Genomic DNA, 17,177 nt, shown 5'->3' with positions numbered 1-17,177 from the left:
TTAAGGTCACTTCAGATTAGTTAGTCACTAAATACGTTTTTCCTAAAAAAAAAAATCTAATGCATTGAGAATACTTAAAAAAAAAAAAAAAGGATGACTAAACAAAACAGGAGCGCATGGCCAAAGAATATAGAGTGATTTATAGAGAGAACAATCCCTGAGATCATAGTGGAGGGGGCCCTCCCAGCTGAGAAGATTACATACTGCAGGATGTTATAAGGGACGCCTCTAAACAGGAAACATCTGCCAGGGGGACAGAGAATCACAAAAACAAACACAGAACACTAGCAAAGCAGAGCAGGGAACAAGGAGGAAAGGAACAAACAGCAACAATAAAAAGATGGTAAAGAGGAGGGTAGAAACTGCAGGTTGGAGCAGGTGACTCAAACCCAGAAAAAAACAGTATGAAGACAATGCCTGAATGAGAATCCTTGGGGTCCACATGGAGATGAAGAATTTTTTATAATAGAATAAAGCTGCAATTTATCCAGTCCAGTGGATCATACCCCTTTGAAATTTCAGATTGACCAAGACAGTCCCAAAAAGTATGTGTATCTCCACCACAAGTTCTATATTTGAGACCATGGTACCATCTGAGTATACCCTGTTTGGTAGCAATTTGCTAGCAATAGAGAATTTGTGTGTAAATGTGTCTTGTAGGAACAAGTGAAAAGAAACCCAGGTCTCGGTCCAATTTGTTGGTTCAAACTACATTGACTCCAGTTACATGCCTTAAAACATGACTGGTGATTTAAGCTGAACCAGAAATCTCTCCATCTGTAGATGGCTGTATCAGGATTATTACCCTTTATCTGTCAAAGTCCTGTACTGACAAAGGTCAATAACCCTGAAAAAGCTGTCCACAGATGGGTTATCTCCCCTTCTGGACAGATTTCTGGCATGGCTTAAATACCCAGTCATGTTTTAAGGCTTCTAAAAGAGTCAAACACTGACTTAGAGTGAAAGCTACCTTCAGTAGGTGGCGTCAGAGAGCTGCTTTGAATATTCTTTCAAGTAAAGCATGAATAGCCTACAAGTGTCTACAAGTATTCCATGTACTCCTCATAGATTGACATTACTTGTAACAGGGTGTGATGTACAGGTTCAGGGTCAGTAAGAAGTTTCTAAAAGGGGTTAGGGTTCAGTCAGTTTATTCTGAGGATAGCAGGGTGAACGGGGGATGTGAGAGCTGCAAATATCACCTAAATATACAGGGTTTGCAGCTGTGATTAATTCATCCTTGGACAAGCAATTCATTGTCAGAGAGGAAATATAAGGCCCTTCATACACCCACATCTCACCAATGTCAGAAAGGCTGGTATAGGGAAGAGACGGTGAAGGGCAGGGGATATCAGAGCGAAAGGGAGTGATGTACAGATTGAGATTCTAGGACCTATTTTAGGGTGTTTAGTGGTCAACCAAGAAAGCAGATGGAGAGGAGAACCATTCCCTAATGCGTTGATTGCTCTGCAGAAAATACATTTTACTACAGAAAGTGAAGAGTAATTTTAAAGGGAAGGTGTCATCAGAAATTGACATTGTTTTTATGTTTAACATATTTTTTAAGAATTTTTGGTGATGTTTTTTTCTAATTTTCCATTTTTCTATCTTTATTATAAAATAATAATCCTAATATCTTGCATTTTGATTCTCACCACTAGGGCAAAAACTAAGCTGAGACTTCCTGTTGTGTCTGTGATGATAAGAGGAGGCTGCTGTAAAGTGATCTGTACTTGCATCATGTGACACCAGTAGTTTGTGGAGACAATAGCAGCTCCCTGTGGAATGACCTGCTGAAAGGTCCCAGAGTGCGCTCAGTAATGTTTCACATTCATCTCAATGGGACAGGATCTGTCTATTGTCTATGTACATGAGGCTTGCTATAATGTATGTCACTAAATGCTGTTAAAAACAGCTCGGGCAAGATGGCCACCCCAATAACAATGTACAAAAAGTTAAATAAAAAAGTTACAGTCAGAAAATAGAAACAGATTAGAATAAAAAAAAGTTTAAGTATCTGACTCTAATCAGTAAAAGAAAATCCAGGTGACACATTCAGCAAAAAAAAATGTCATGCAATATATTTGAAAGAAAAGTTTTATGAAAATAAACAGGCATGAAGGAACATAAGAAATAAAATATACTTACCCAACCCTGTGCCTCTGTTGTGCTGCTCCCAGGTCCCAGCCGCCAGCTGTCATTTTTGGAAGGCATCCAAGTACGTGACGTACCCAGCTCCGCCAGCTGCGACCTCACTGCTCGGCTGATCAATTGCCTGCTCACTCAATCAGTGATTGGGGTGGTGTCCCTTCCCAGTCACTGATTGGCTGAGCAGGCAATTGATCATTTAGGGATGTGATGTTTCAGCTGGAGGAGCTGCAGGAGGCCGGCGGCTGTCATGAGACTCGGGAGCGGCGCTGCTGGGCACGGGGATAGGTAAGTATACTTTTTTTATCATGTTCCCGCACCCCCTGCCTTCCTGTAATTTTTTCACTTAATGGCAGTTCTCCTTTAATAACAATTCGGTGTCAGCTTTCAGTCAAATCCAAAAACAGCTCCTAAGCCAAAAATACTTACAAAAACAATTCTTTTTGCGCTGAATCGTCCCACCTGAAATTCTTCATTTTAATCAACTCAAAGAAATCTCCTCTTCTCCTTCAAAAATAGATAAGAGTATTATTTTCACGCTGTTAACCGATACTCCACATCAAGGCCTGATTGACAGTGTTATTATTTAAGCAGGGAAGTCGCCTCTAGCAACATTATGGTGGAAACCCATATGAAACTTGAAGCTGAGCGCTGTAAGACAGATTGTCCATGACGCACACAAGAACTAGGTGCTGCCAAGGAAAATAACTTAGCCATTCCTTTTTTGGTAAGTTAGACTGTGCAATGAGCGAAAATGAATAAATCAAACATGGGCTGCAATAGCAAGACAATCCTTGGATGATCATTTGGACTTACTTTATATAAAGAGCCAAATCTGTAGCAAGGATAGCCTGCTTTATCATTTTCAGTGCAGACTTGTAGTCCTGAACCGAGAGACCGCTCAGAATCTGATTACCCTGAGAATGAAGAGACATGAATCATGACCTTGTTCACCTGAACTACATATTTACCCTACAAATACTCTAAGGTTTATGTCCATCTTGCCCCCATCCAAATATGTTGGCATCTCAATAATACGTTTTTGAAGTTACATTATAGGATGCAAATACCGTGAACCTCATATACTGAACTTTATTTGTAGAATATATGAAGGGTGCAATCAAAAAAGTTTTATTTCATAATAAAATAATAAAGACAAGTAATGTATTTGTGGTGTCATTGCATGTGCTTTTCACTAACCTGGCTGTTCAGTATCATGAGGCACTGGTCAAAGTGGTGATTCTCCATAATGGAATGGCAATAGAGCTGGGCTAATGGGTGTTCACTCCTGAAATAGTAAAAAAATAAATAAATAAAAAGATCACTGGGTGTTTTTAAAAATGTATACATTACCTTCTATAAAAAGAAAAAGGTAAAAGTTTAAAGGGGAACTATATGCAGGCTAGACAAATCGAACCTGCTGACATGTCCCTATTGCACGGGAGGCGTCGAGGAGGAAGGTATGTGTCTTACCTTCATCCTCAGCATCATTCTGGTGCAGTTAGTAGTTTGCTCCATGGTCCGGTGAGCAGGGGCGTTGCTAGGGTCCTAAAACATCCGGGGCCCGGGCCCTCTGAGTTTCTCTCCCCCATTTCTCTCCCCCATGCTTTTCTCCCCTTTCTCTCCCCCATGCTTTTCTCCCATTTCTCTCCCCCATGCTTTTCTCCCCTGTTTCTCTCCTCCATGCTTTTCTCCCCTGTTTCTCTCCCCCATGCTTATCTCCCCTGTTTCTCTCCCCCATTTTTCTCTCCCCCATGCTTTCTCCCCTGTTTCTCTCCCCCATGCTTTCTCCCCTGTTTCTCTCCCCCATGCTTTCTCCCCTGTTTCTCTCCCCCATGCTTTTATCCCCTCTTTCTCTCCCCCATGCTTTTCTCCCCTGTTTCTCTCCCCCATGGTTATCTCTCCTGTTTCTCTCCCCCATGGTTATCTCTCCTGTTTCTCTCCCCCATGGTTATCTCTCCTGTTTCTCTCCCCCATGCTTTTCTCCCCTGTTTCTCTCCCCCATGGTTATCTCTCCTGTTTCTCTCCCCCATTTCTCTTCTCTGTTACTTTCTCCCCTGTTTCTCTCCCCCATGCTTTTCTCCCCTGTTTCTCTCCCCCATGCTTTTCTCCCCTTTCTCTCCTCCATGCTTTTCTCCCCCATTTCTCTCCCTCATGCTTTCTCCCCTTTCTCTCCTCCATGCTTTTCTCCCCCATTTCTCTCCCTCATGCTTTTCTCCCCTTTCTCTCCCCCATGCTTTTCTCCCCTTTCTCTCCTCCATGCTTTTCTCCCCTTTCTCTCCTCCATGCTTTTCTCCCCTGTTTCTCTCCCCCATGCTTTTTTCCCCTCTTTCTCTCCCCCATGCTTTTCTCCCCTCTTTCTCTCCCCCATGCTTTTCTCCCCTCTTTCTCTCCTCTGTTTCTCTCCCCATGGTTATCTCTCCTGTTTCTCTCCTCCATTTCTCTCCTCTGTTACTTTCTCCCCTGTTTCTCTTCCCCATGCTTTCTCCCCTGTTTCTCTTCCCCATGCTTTCTCCCCTGTTTCTCTCCCCCATGCTTTCTCCCCTGTTTCTCTTCCCCATGCTTTCTCCCCTGTTTCTCTCCTCCATGCTTTCTCCCGTTTCTCTCCTCCATGCTTTTCTCCCCTGTTTCTCTCCCCTTTTTCTCTCCCATGTTTCTCTCCCATGTTTCTCTCCCCATGGTTATCTCTCCTGTTTCTCTCCCCTGTTACTTTCTCCCCTGTTTCTCTCCCCCATGCTTTTCTCCCCTGTTTCTCTCCCCCATGCTTTTCTCCCCTGTTTATCTCCCCCATGCTTTTCTCCCCCCCATGCTTTTCTCCCCTGTTTCTCTCCCCCATGCTTTCTCCCCTGTTACTCTCCTCTGTTACTTTCTCCCCTCTTTCTCTCCCCCATGCTTTTCTCCCCTGTTTCTCTCCCCCATGCTTTTCTCCCCTGTTTCTCTCCCCCATTTCTCTCCCCCATGCTTTTCTCCCCTGTTTCTCTCCCCCATGCTTTTCTCCCCTCTTTCTCTCCCCCATGCTTTTCTCCCGTTTCTCTCCCCCATGTCTCTCTCCCCCCTTGCTTCTTTCCCCCTGTGCTTCTCGCCCGTTTCTCTCCCCCCGTGCCTGCTCACCTCCTTCTAGATCGCGGCTGCTGCTGTCCGCCTCACCTATCGTAGCGGCCGGAGGTGCTCCTACAACTCAATCAACTCAGGGCGGGAGTGTGGGGTCGCTGCAGTGGGCCGTGGCGCACGCATTGATTGGATACGTGCACCACGGCCCACCACAGCGGCCCCACACTCCCGGTCTCCGCTGATTGGATGGAGGAGCGTGTCCGGGTGCTGCGGGCGGCCAGTAGGTGAGGAGGAGGAGAGCAGCAGCGGCAATCTGCGAGCCGGATGCGGCCACCAAAAGAGCCACATCTGGCTCGCAAGAGCGGGGCAGAAGAGATCCGGGGCAGCAGGCATTTTATTCGGGGCATGAGCCCCGAATAAAACTGCCTAGCGACGCCACTGCCGGTGAGACTGTTAGGAGCACTGGGGCACCAGTTAAGAGCACTGCCCGCCCCCATAGTGCTGAGCCGCCCCCAAGTTTCCCTCCCCTCTTATTCTAATCAGTGGAGCTGGGGGCAGGCCGGATCTGCACTATGGGGGCCTGGCAGTGCTCCTAATGGTCTTACCGGACCGTGGAGCAAACTACAAACTGCACCCGAATGGCGACAAGGATGAAGGTAAAAGACATACCTTCCACATCTCCTGTGCAATAGGGACATATCAGCAAGTTAGATTCGTCTAACCTGCTTACAGTTCCCCCTTTAACACTGTTGTGAGGTGTGTGAGGCCTTATGGACTTTGTTTAATGTTGCAAAGTTTCACTGAGCATGTGATTTTATTCTTCTTCATAGCACTTTATAAGGAATGGCGACGCGAGTTACTTTGTGATGTGTGTGTTTTACATGGATGACTCGGTGCCCTGGGCAGGAGACCTTATGCCTGGGATGGCAGCTATCCACAGTACAGAATGTGCTGCCTGTATAACCTGATTCACCCTTGCTAATAATATCAGAGATTTGTGTGCGCCATGGTCTGCAGTTAAAGGAGAAGTCCGGCGAACATTTTTATTAAAGTATTGTATTGCCCCTCAAAAGTTATACAAATTACCAATATACACTTATTACGGGGAAGGTTTCACTTCCTGGATAACATTGGTATGTCACTTCCTGGATAACATGGTGATGTCACTTTCTGGATAACATGGTGATGTCACTTCTTGGATAAAATTGTGATGTCACGACCCGACTCCCAGAGCTGCGCAGGCTGTGGCTGCTGGAGAGGATGATGGCAGAGGGATGCTCAGTGTCCCTCCAGTACCCTGTGTCCCTCAGTGTCCCCCTGCCATCATCCTCTCCAGCAGCCACAGCCCGCACAGCTCTGGGAGTCGGGTCGTGACATTGCCATGTTATCCAGGAAGTGAAGCCTTGATGCATTAGTAAGAGCAGGGTAAAAAGCACTTTATGTGCATTTCTCGTAATAAGTGTATATTGGTGATTTGTATAACTTTTGGGGGGCAATACAATACTTTAATAAAAATTTTTGAGAGACAACAAATTTCCCCAAATTTGCATGGTCGTGACGTTTCAGTCAAAGAAGATGCTGGACCGGGGTCCTGGAGTGACAAGCTATTGCTGCAGGACACGGGGAGAGGTAAGTACTGATTGTTTATTATATTTCCATCTGCCCGCTGGCTGACTAATTTTAAAAATCGTCAGCCTTCTCCTTTAAATGTTTCTGTAACTGTTGTTTAATTTTTTCCAATAACATGTAAGTAGGATAATTTACTTTGATGCTAAAATACTCTTAGCTCCATTTCCCATCTACAGGCCAACAACGGCATGCCACATTTTCACGCAATTGCAATGACAAAAGAAGGCATGTTACATATTGTATACAGCTACCATACATGTGCTTTAGCTGAGATGTCTGGAGAACTTCCAAACCACAATGGCTATAACTTTTTTATTTGACTCTAAGGAAACTTTATGGTTTGTAATTATTTTGCATTGGTTGTCATAGATTTCATTCTGTAACCTCACACTTATTTAAAGACATTTTTAGGTGGAAATTTTCTTAGGTTCAGTTACAAGACAGAGCAAACGTTCACCAACAGGAAATAAGTTCATTCAGAAATATCATTTACACGCTTTTCAGATATGTGGGCTTGGACACAAACTATATGACAGACATGTGTAATGTAGTATAAATAAGAAGCCGGGAAAATGTAAAAATTGTGTAGTTAACTCAAAGATTATATTTAAAGGGATATTTCTGCTATTTTGTTTTCTTTCAAATTAACTGGTTTCAGAAAGTTAGATTAATTGGTATTTTATTTAAAAATCTTCAGTCTTCCAGTACTTATCAGCCGCTGTATGTCCTGCAGGAAGTGGTGTATTCTTTCCAGTGTAACACAGTGCTGTTTGCTGCCACTTCTGTCCATGTTAGAAACTGTCCAGAACAGCAGCAAATCCCCATAGAAACCTCTCCTGCTCTGGAAAGTTCCTGTCTCGGACAGAGATGTCAGCATAGAGCACTGTGTTACACTGAAAAGAATACACCACTTCCTGCAGGACATACAGCAGCTGATAAGTATGGGAAAATGTGAGATTTTGAAATAGAAGTAAATTACAAATCTATACAACTTTCTAAAACCAGTTGACTTAAAAGAAAAAGATATTTGCCGGAGTACCCTTTAAATCATACATAATGGTTCTACATGTTCTCTGAAAGTAAGGCTATGATCCCACAGCATATTTTTCCATCAGAAAAAATACATTGTCGAATATGTGCCGCAAATCATAGGCATTAGAGATGAGCGAACTTGTCGAAAGTTCGGCTTCACACAAGCCCGAATGATAGGCCAGTTTACTCCTCTCTAGTAAGCATCTCAGCGTCTCTCATGAAGATGTCCCTTTATTGAATAGAAGCTGCTCTTCTAACCTTTGGTGATCAGCTGTTGTAGCTACAGGAAACCACTTCTACCCAGAAATTTTGGTGACACTGGCATAAACTGTATATGTAATGCAAACACATACAGATTTTGCCAAACCTGCTATTACTGTGTGGCTTTGCATTCTGGCTCATAGAGTGTGGGGCATCGCCTCTATAATGTCTATATGCCCTGATAAGGCAAATGGACAGTGTCTGTCTTGTGGCGGACATGTTTTCAAAAGAGCCAGGGAGGAGGTGGCTGAACATAACTTGCACTTCCTATCCCTGCTCCAACGCAGGGGTCCACTCTGGTTTCTGGTCCCCCGGGACGCTTCCTGGTCTGAGCGGAGACCCGGGTCGTGACGTGTCAGCCCCACTCAGTCAGTCCACAGGGTCCTGCCTCGGCTGCTGACTGGTTGAGCAGGGCAGACACGTCATGACCCGGGTCCACGCTCAGACCAGGAAGCGGCCAGGGGACCGGGAACCAGAGCGGAAGACAGCGGACCCCAGAGCGGTAGGTGCATGTTGTTATATTCAGCCACCTCCTCCCCAGCTCTTTTGAAAAAAATGTCGAGTGAGTTCATGTATAAACTGCATCCACAAGACTTGTCTTCATAAGTGCAGGAGTAATAATGATGATGAAAATGAGAAGAACTGCTCTTACCTTTGTATAAAAGAGTTGTTAACCCCTCTATGATCCAAGTCATGGCTTAGTGTGGCAATCATCAAGGATAAAATCTCAAGGTCAGTGAGCTTATTCTATAGGGGAAAATACAAAAATTATATAGCCAGTTTCTTTCTATTATCTTATTTCTACTATCTTATATTTTAAGAGCAGGGTTGAAGAGCAGCAGGACACTACATTTATGCCTCACTGGCACTTGCACTGATGACCTCTGCAGAGCATGTAAGTGACCTGTTCTGCAGCATGTAAGTGACCTGTGCTGCAGCATGTAAGTGACCTGTGCTGCAGCATGTAAGTGACCTGTGCTGCAGCATGTAAGTGACCTGTGCTGCAGCATGTAAGTGACCTGTGCTGCAGTATGTAAGTGACCTGTGCTGCAGCATGTAAGTGACCTGTGCTGCAGCATGTAAGTGACCTGTGCTGCAGTATGTAAGTGACCTGTGCTGCAGCATGTAAGTGACCTGTGCTGCAGCATGTAAGTGACCTGTGCTGCAAAATGTAAGTGACCTGTGCTGCAGCATGTAAGTGACCTGTGCTGCAGTAGGTAAGTGACCTGTGCTGCAGCATGTAAGTGACCTGTGCTGCAGCATGTAAGTGACCTGTGCTGCAGCATGTAAGTGACCTGTGCTGCAGTATGTAAGTGACCTGTGCTGCAGCATGTAAGTGACCTGTGCTGCAGTAGGTAAGTGACCTGTGCTGCAGCATGTAAGTGACCTGTGCTGCAGCATGTAAGTGACCTGTGCTGCAGCATGTAAGTGACCTGTGCTGCAGCATGTAAGTGACCTGTGCTGCAGCATGTAAGTGACCTGTGCTGCAGCATGTAAGTGACCTGTGATGAAGTATGTTAGTGACACAAAGTAATTAAAGAAGTCCTGTGTAACTAACAAAAAGGCAATACTAGTGAAGAAATTCACCAGGTTGTGTGACCCTTTAGTTACATGACTTGGTATCTGAAGGCAGATATAGCAGAGTCTTTGGGACCCCTTAGACTCCCATCTTGCCAGCATAGGGATGGAGTTAGTGAGCAAACGGGGAACTGATCAGGGGTAACTGGGTCTGAGACTTTCTCTTTCTCCTTTGCTGGGAATCAGTGGTCCTCTGTTGGAAAATATAAGATTACTTGTAACCCAGCCCCCCCCCCTTTTTTTTTCTTTCATTCCCTCCCATTCTGGTTACATCCCATTCCTTTATATTTCATATTGTTATTGTTGATTAGATTGGAGGTACATGTTATGTTCTGGAATTTTCCTTTGGAATGTGGAGTGTGAGGAAACTTATTGGGGGACATTTACATTAAACTAGGCCCTGCCCCCAATTGCCTGACCTACGCCTGCCGTACAGTGGGCGCATAAGTTTAATTCATACTATAATTTACGCCTGCGAGCATAAATCATGGTAAATCAGGCACAGGAGGAGGCCACACCTCCTTCCCATCTTGTAGCCCCCCACCCCCCTCTGTACGCCAGGGAGAAAGGGTGAATCTGAGCCTTCTTCCTAGCGTACGCCAGTGATGCAGCCTTCATGAGTGTCCTCCATTGTATATCAAGCCTCATTGTAAGAAGCATTTTCTGTTTCATTTAGAAAATCAAATAAAAAGAATTAAAAAAAAAACAAAAAGAGGCAGAAAGGCGGTGCGGGGACATAATAAACAAAGTATACTTCCTCATCCCTGTGCCCCTGTAGCACCGCTCCCGGGTCTCTCTAAGAGTCATCGGCTGTCATATTCAGCCAACATCCAGACATATCACTTACCCACCTCCTTCAGAAGCAACGCAACGGCCATGCTGATGGATTGCCTGATCAGCCAGTCAGTGGATGGGACACCCCCCAGTCACTGACTGGCTAAGAGGGCAATCCATCAGCATGGCCGTGGCATTGCAACTGGAGGAGTCGGGTACGTGACTTACCTGGATGCCAGCCGAATATGACAGCCTGAGGCATCTACAGTATGTATCAATGATTCTAAAGGCCAAACTTACATCAGCTTTGTCCTGTGGCTGCTCCATCTGATAGATTTAGTGTTGCACAGCATTTTCATTCATTTACTGGCTTTAAATGTGCCATCAAACCAGTTGTCTTTACATAGGGTTACGTCAGTACCTGAATTTTGCCAGTCTTCAGGGCAGCAAACATGCATTGTGCCGTGTTGAAGGCATGTCTCCAGTTGTGATAGGCCACATTTTTTCTATAGTTTTTCTTTACACTCAGAATCCATCTGCACAGAGTCTGTAATTTAAGTAAAAGTCCATGACTAACAACATTATAGACAAAATAGTAGTGTAAAAGACAACATGTCTTATAGGAAGCTGGGAAAAAGAAAGTCGTCATGAAGTGATGATGCTGTAACTCTGTTCTGAATCAGGAGAATGGATGGCATAAAATATAGGAACAGAATATTATCTGGAACATGCAAGGTTCTCTATGGCTATGACTGTGTGAGTGTCCTGGGTTAGAACTTTGCTATGTTTTGTGTCCAGAATAAACAGACAACTGCAATTAAAAAAAACTTTTAGTCCGAAATGGATCTGGTTAAGGATGGGTTTAGATGGCTTACCTCATATTTCATTTGGAAGTTCTGCACAAGGTTGAGGTCAGTGAACATTCGACTTGTAGCTAATGTGGTTTCCATGTCAGTCAGCTCAAAGTCACTGAAGTAGAAGTCTGTTAATCTAAGTGACTGTGCAGATGGCACGACGGATCCCTATGAAAGACAAGAATTAGCTGAAGGCACATCACAGATCTCACCTTGGAAGAGTTCAGAGGAAAATTTAACAAGATCTTGTGCTACTCATTTCCACTAACTTTAGATATACACAAGGCAACTCTACTTTTTTTTCTTTTTTTTACTTTTGTTGCAGTTTTGTTGTAGATTTATGGTAAAAAAGAATAAAAGAGCAGCTTCAGGACAAGGTATTTTCGTGCTCTAGGCAGAAAGGGCAAATGACGCCCTATGGGAGTAGGATAAGGATATGTATCCGGTCCGGGAACATAGCGGGGAAACATGGCCATCTCGTTAAATAGACGCCTGCTAATAAAGATCATGTTCTTTACTAGCGGCTGTCTATTTAACAAGACGGCCATGTTTCCCCAGGGAACATAGCCTAATGCGGTTGAGTGAGTTATCAGTTGAGGTTCTCCATTAAGAAGCAGCTTGTTGGGGTGGGATGTCTCTCCTTGTCTCACATGAGACTTTCTTTATAATCATCCAAATTTATATTATCTTTATTTTTCTGTCAGTTAAGAAAACAACTGGTCACTAGAGATGAGCGAACCGGCCGAGGTTCGGGCTCGTATGAACCTTAACTCTTGGCTTCTGATTCCCGCTGTCTGCCCGCTCCGTGGAGAGGGTGGATACAACCTACAACCTTGAGGACCGCCTGGAAAACTGGGATACAGCCATAGCCATAGGCTGTATCCCAGTTTTCCAGGCGGTCCTCAGGCTCTCCATGGAGCAGGCAGACAGCGGGAATCAGAAGCCAAGAGTTAAGGTTCATACGAACAGCTTCAAAAAAATTTTCATTTTCTGAGGCCAAGAGACGCCGCTCGGTATATGGTGAACGAAAAACTCACTTCCATTATTTCTGGTTAGAGTTTTAACATATTTGGTCATGCTGAGTTTCCTGCTTTCAATTACCCTATAACAATACTAATGACAGGTATACTTAAAGCGACTCTGTACCCATAATTGCCCCCTCCCTCCCCCAAACCACTTGTACCTTCGGATCGCTGCTTTTAATCAAAGATCTGTCCCGGGGTCCGTTTGGCAGATGATGCAGTTATTGTCCTAAAAAACTTTTAAACTTGCAGCCCTGTGTCAAATTGGCGTGGCCTAGAGTATCTGTTCCTAGGCCTGCACCGCTCCTCCATTCCTCCTCATCATAAGAAATGCCCCTGGGCAGGATTTCTTCTAATCATCCCTTGTCTGAACCCTGCACAGGTACACCTTAACGATCCAGCACATGTGCAGTGTTCAGACAAGTGATTATTAGGAGAAATCTTGCCTGGGGCGTTCCTAATGATGAAGAAGGTGGGGAGAAGAGACGGAGAGGCAGTGTAGGCCTAGGGCACGCGTACTCTAGGCCACGCCAATTCGACACAGGGCTACAAGATTAAAAGTAGTTTTTTCAGGACAATAACTGCATCATGGACCCCAGGACAGATCTTGGAATAAAAGCAGCTATCCGATGGTACAAGTGGTTTTGTGGGTACAGATTCGCTCTAATCCTACCCTGTCTGGTGACTTCTTTTCCCTTCTCACCTCTCTCTCTATTGACATGGACCTTTTTAATTTTGTGTTGTTCTCAAACTAATGTCAACCCTCCCTCAGATTCCTCCCTGTAAACCACAGGTTAGGTTGGGCACTTGACAACTACTTGTAACTTTTCACTACAATTTACACCCTTTCCTAGAATTTATTTCTATAAAGTTTGGAGCCAACTGGTTGCATAGCTTTGGGTTACAGTAGATATAGAATGTTTGCCTGCTAGCGTTCTTTATCTTTATTAGGAGATCACACAATGGTTTCTGCTTTTATTTTCCACCTTTGTAAGCCGTTGAGTTTGCCGTCCAAATACTAGCCCCTCCTGCTGCCGTGTTCACTTTTTCTATCTCATTTTCTCCTAAGCTAAATAATTAAAGAAAGGGAAAGTATTTGGCGTTTGTTTGGAAAAAGATCTATTCTTGGTCCTGTGACAGGGGTCTCGGGCTCAGACAGACAGTACATATTTCCCTTCCAGCTGTCAGAGACTTGCTAGGAGCGAGCTGTGTAGATCCCCAGGCAATTCCTTTTCAGGAACTGTCTAGCAGTAATTTCTGTGTATGTAATGTCTCTAATCTCTAATGTAAGAGATGTATAATAATACACCATTATATAGAAACCTATACTAGTTCACACAAGGCACATGACTCCATCTGCAACCCTGCTTAGACTATGACTTTCTAGAACATATTTCCCAAATATAGAATTTTACTAAAACATCATTTCAGTACTACTCCTGTGGTCACTAAGGTATATTAGAGATATATAGAGAGCTCTATATAAATAGGAATGCTCTCTATATTGGTAGGGGTGCTTTACATACTATCTGATTAAAGGGGTACCCCAGCAAAAATTATTTTCTTTCAAGTCAACTGGTGTCAAAAAGTTATATAGATTTGCAACCTACTGTACTTCTATTTAAAAATCTCAATCTTCCAGTACTTCCAGCCAGGGCAGTTTCTAGGTAATTTTGACTACAGGGCGAGAAGCGCCCCACCCCCCCATATTCGGTGACTCACAGGTGACGACTTCTTTGATCTGAGGCGTCACTTTCCTTTTCCTCTCCATCCGGCCCAGACCACCATGATGATTTCTTGCAGCCACAATTCATCTCTTCTGAACCTGCCAGACAAACATCTTAGGGTCCGCACTTAAAACAACTTCCTTCCACATTTTTGTGTCATGTGCAGTAAAGTCAGTAGGTATGTGGGTTGCCCCCTGTATGTCGGATCCCCTGCTGTGCCTCCATATAGTAATAATGCCTCCCTGAACCCTGTCTCCTTTGTAATACTGTCCCCCGTAATACTGTCCTCATTGTAATACTGTCCCCCTGTGCTCTGTCCTCATTGTAATACTGTCCCCCTGTGCTCTGTCCTCATTGTAATACTGTCCCCCTGTGCTCTGTCCGTATTGTAATACTGTCCCCCTGTGCTCTGTCCTCATTGTAATACTGTCCCCCTGTGCTCTGTCCTCATTGTAATACTGTCCCCCTGTGCTCTGTCCTCATTGTAATACTGTCCCCCTGTGCTCTGTCCGTATTGTAATACTGTCCCCCTGTGCTCTGTCCGTATTGTAATACTGTCCCCCTGTGCTCTGTCCTCATTGTAATTCTGTCCCCCTGTGCTCTGTCCAAATTATAATACTGTTCCCCTGTGCTCTGTCCCCCTGTGCTCTGTCCTCATTGTAATACTGTCCCCCTGTGCTCTGTCCTCATTGTAATACTGCCCCCCTGTGCTCTGTCCCTATTGTAATACTGTCCCCCCGTGCTCTGTCCCCATTGTAATACTGTCCCCCTGTGCTCTGTCCCCATTGTAATACTGTCCCCCTGTGCTCTGTCCCTATTGTAATACTGTCCCCCTGTGCTCTGTCCCCATTGTAATACTGTCCCCCTGTGCTCTGTCCTCATTGTAATACTGTCCCCCTGTGCTCTGTCCTCATTGTAATACTGTTCCCCTGTGCTCTGTCCTCATTGTAATACTGTCCCCCTGTGCTCTGTCCTCATTGTAATACTGTCCCCCTGTGCTCTGTCCCCATTGTAATTCTGTCCCCCTGTGCTCTGTCCCTATTGTAATACTGTCCCCCTGTGCTCTGTCCCTATTGTAATACTGTCCCCCTGTGCTCTGTCCCTATTGTAATTCTGTCCCCCTGTGCTCTGTCCCCATTGTAATTCTGTCCCCCGTAATACTGTCCTCATTGTAATACTGCCCCCCTGTGCTCTGTCCCTATTGTAATACTGTCCCCCTGTGCTCTGTCCCAATTTTAAGTCTGTCCCCCTGTGCTCTGTCCTCATTGTAATACTGTCCCCCTGTGCTCTGTCCTCATTGTAATACTGTCCCCCTGTGCTCTGTCCTCATTGTAATACTGTCCCCCTGTGCTCTGTCCTCATTGTAATACTGTCCCCCTGTGCTCTGTCCTCATTGTAATTCTGTCCCCCTGTGCTCTGTCCCTATTGTAATACTGTCCCCCTGTGCTCTGTCCTCATTGTAATACTGTCCCCCTGTGCTCTGTCCCTATTGTAATTCTGTCCCCCTGTGCTCTGTCCCTATTGTAATTCTGTCCCCCTGTGCTCTGTCCCCATTGTAATTCTGTCCCCCGTAATACTGTCCTCATTGTAATACTGCCCCCCTGTGCTCTGTCCCTATTGTAATACTGTCCCCCTGTGCTCTGTCCTCATTGTAATTCTGTCCCCCTGTGCTCTGTCCCTATTGTAATACTGTCCCCCTGTGCTCTGTCCTCATTGTAATACTGTCCCCCTGTGCTCTGTCCCTATTGTAATTCTGTCCCCCTGTGCTCTGTCCCTATTGTAATTCTGTCCCCCTGTGCTCTGTCCCCATTGTAATTCTGTCCCCCGTAATACTGTCCTCATTGTAATACTGCCCCCCTGTGCTCTGTCCCTATTGTAATACTGTCCCCCTGTGCTCTGTCCCAATATTAAGTCTGTCCCCCTGTGCTCTGTCCTCATTGTAATACTGTCCCCCTGTGCTCTGTCCTCATTGTAATACTGTCCCCCTGTGCTCTGTCCCTATTGTAATACTGTCCCCCTGTGCTCTGTCCTCATTGTAATACTGTCCCCCTGTGCTCTGTCCCTATTGTAATTCTGTCCTCCTGTGCTCTGTCCTCATTGTAATACTGTCCCCCTGTGCTCTGTCCCTATTGTAATACTGTCCCCCTGTGCTCTGTCCTCATTGTAATACTGTCCCCCTGTGCTCTGTCCCTATTGTAATTCTGTCCTCCTGTGCTCTGTCCTCATTGTAATACTGTCCCCCTGTGCTCTGTCCTCATTGTAATACTGTCCCCCTGTGCTCTGTCCTCATTGTAATACTGTCCCCCTGTGCTCTGTCCTCATTGTAATACTGTCCCCCTGTGCTCTGTCCCCCTGTGCTCTGTCCTCATTGTAATACTGTCCCCCTGTGCTCTGTCCCTATTGTAATTCTGCCCCCCTGTGCTCTGTCCCTATTGTAATACTGTCCCCCTGTACTCTGTCCCTATTGTAATTCTGCCCCCCTGTGCTCTGTCCAAATTTTAAGTCTGTCCCCCTGTGCTCTGTCCCTATTGGAATACTGTCCCCTTTGCTGTCCCCATTGTAATACTGTACCACTGTTCTGTGCCAATTTTAATACTGTCCCCCTGTGCTGTCCCCATTTTAATACGGTCCCCATTGTAATACTGTCCCCCTGTGCTGGGGACATTGTAATAATCCCCCCTGCACTCTGTCCCAATAATAATAATGTCCCATTGTCCCCATTGTAATACTGTCCCCCTATACACAACCTATAAATGAACAATGCTGAACAGTATTCTACATATATCAAAAAAATACTTTATTGATTACAAACAACAACAAAAATTTTCTTTTTTGTTTAAAAACATATATTAAAAAGGGAGCAGAAACCCATACAATACATACATCAGATGGTATACAGGGCAGAATGAAAGATAGTAAATACTATACTTGCTATATATTAAACCATTGATGGTATATCAATTGGCCCACAGAGGTAGGACAGAGCAAAAAGTGGATAAATGATGAATACAAATGATCCAACCAAGATAAATGAAAAGCAATTTAAGTAAATCTACATAGGCTAAAACTGAAAGTGCAGTCTAAAGTGCAAAGTGCAATAC

At 44.8% G+C, this 17,177-nt stretch overlaps 1 protein-coding gene across 6 annotated transcripts in view; it reads right to left on the bottom strand.

The window, feature by feature from the left end:
* PDE5A (phosphodiesterase 5A) overlaps positions 1 to 17,177 on the bottom strand; it is a 248,056-nt gene that overhangs the window by 16,214 nt on the left and 214,665 nt on the right. For all 6 annotated transcript variants that reach the window (XM_069978436.1, XM_069978434.1, XM_069978432.1 and 3 more), the window contains exons 12-17: positions 11,349 to 11,495; positions 10,895 to 11,020; positions 8,774 to 8,868; positions 3,349 to 3,436; positions 2,965 to 3,065; positions 2,578 to 2,655 (exon numbers count right to left, since the gene is read on the bottom strand). In XM_069978436.1, coding sequence (XP_069834537.1) covers positions 2,578 to 2,655; positions 2,965 to 3,065; positions 3,349 to 3,436; positions 8,774 to 8,868; positions 10,895 to 11,020; positions 11,349 to 11,495 — 635 coding nt within the window. The remainder of the gene's footprint in view (positions 1 to 2,577; positions 2,656 to 2,964; positions 3,066 to 3,348; positions 3,437 to 8,773; positions 8,869 to 10,894; positions 11,021 to 11,348; positions 11,496 to 17,177) is intronic.

The sequence above is a fragment of the Dendropsophus ebraccatus genome, chromosome 7, assembly GCF_027789765.1.
Source record: "Dendropsophus ebraccatus isolate aDenEbr1 chromosome 7, aDenEbr1.pat, whole genome shotgun sequence".
In the NCBI taxonomy this organism is placed as follows: Eukaryota; Metazoa; Chordata; class Amphibia; order Anura; family Hylidae; genus Dendropsophus; species Dendropsophus ebraccatus.
This window is presented reverse-complemented; position numbering and strand designations above follow the sequence as displayed.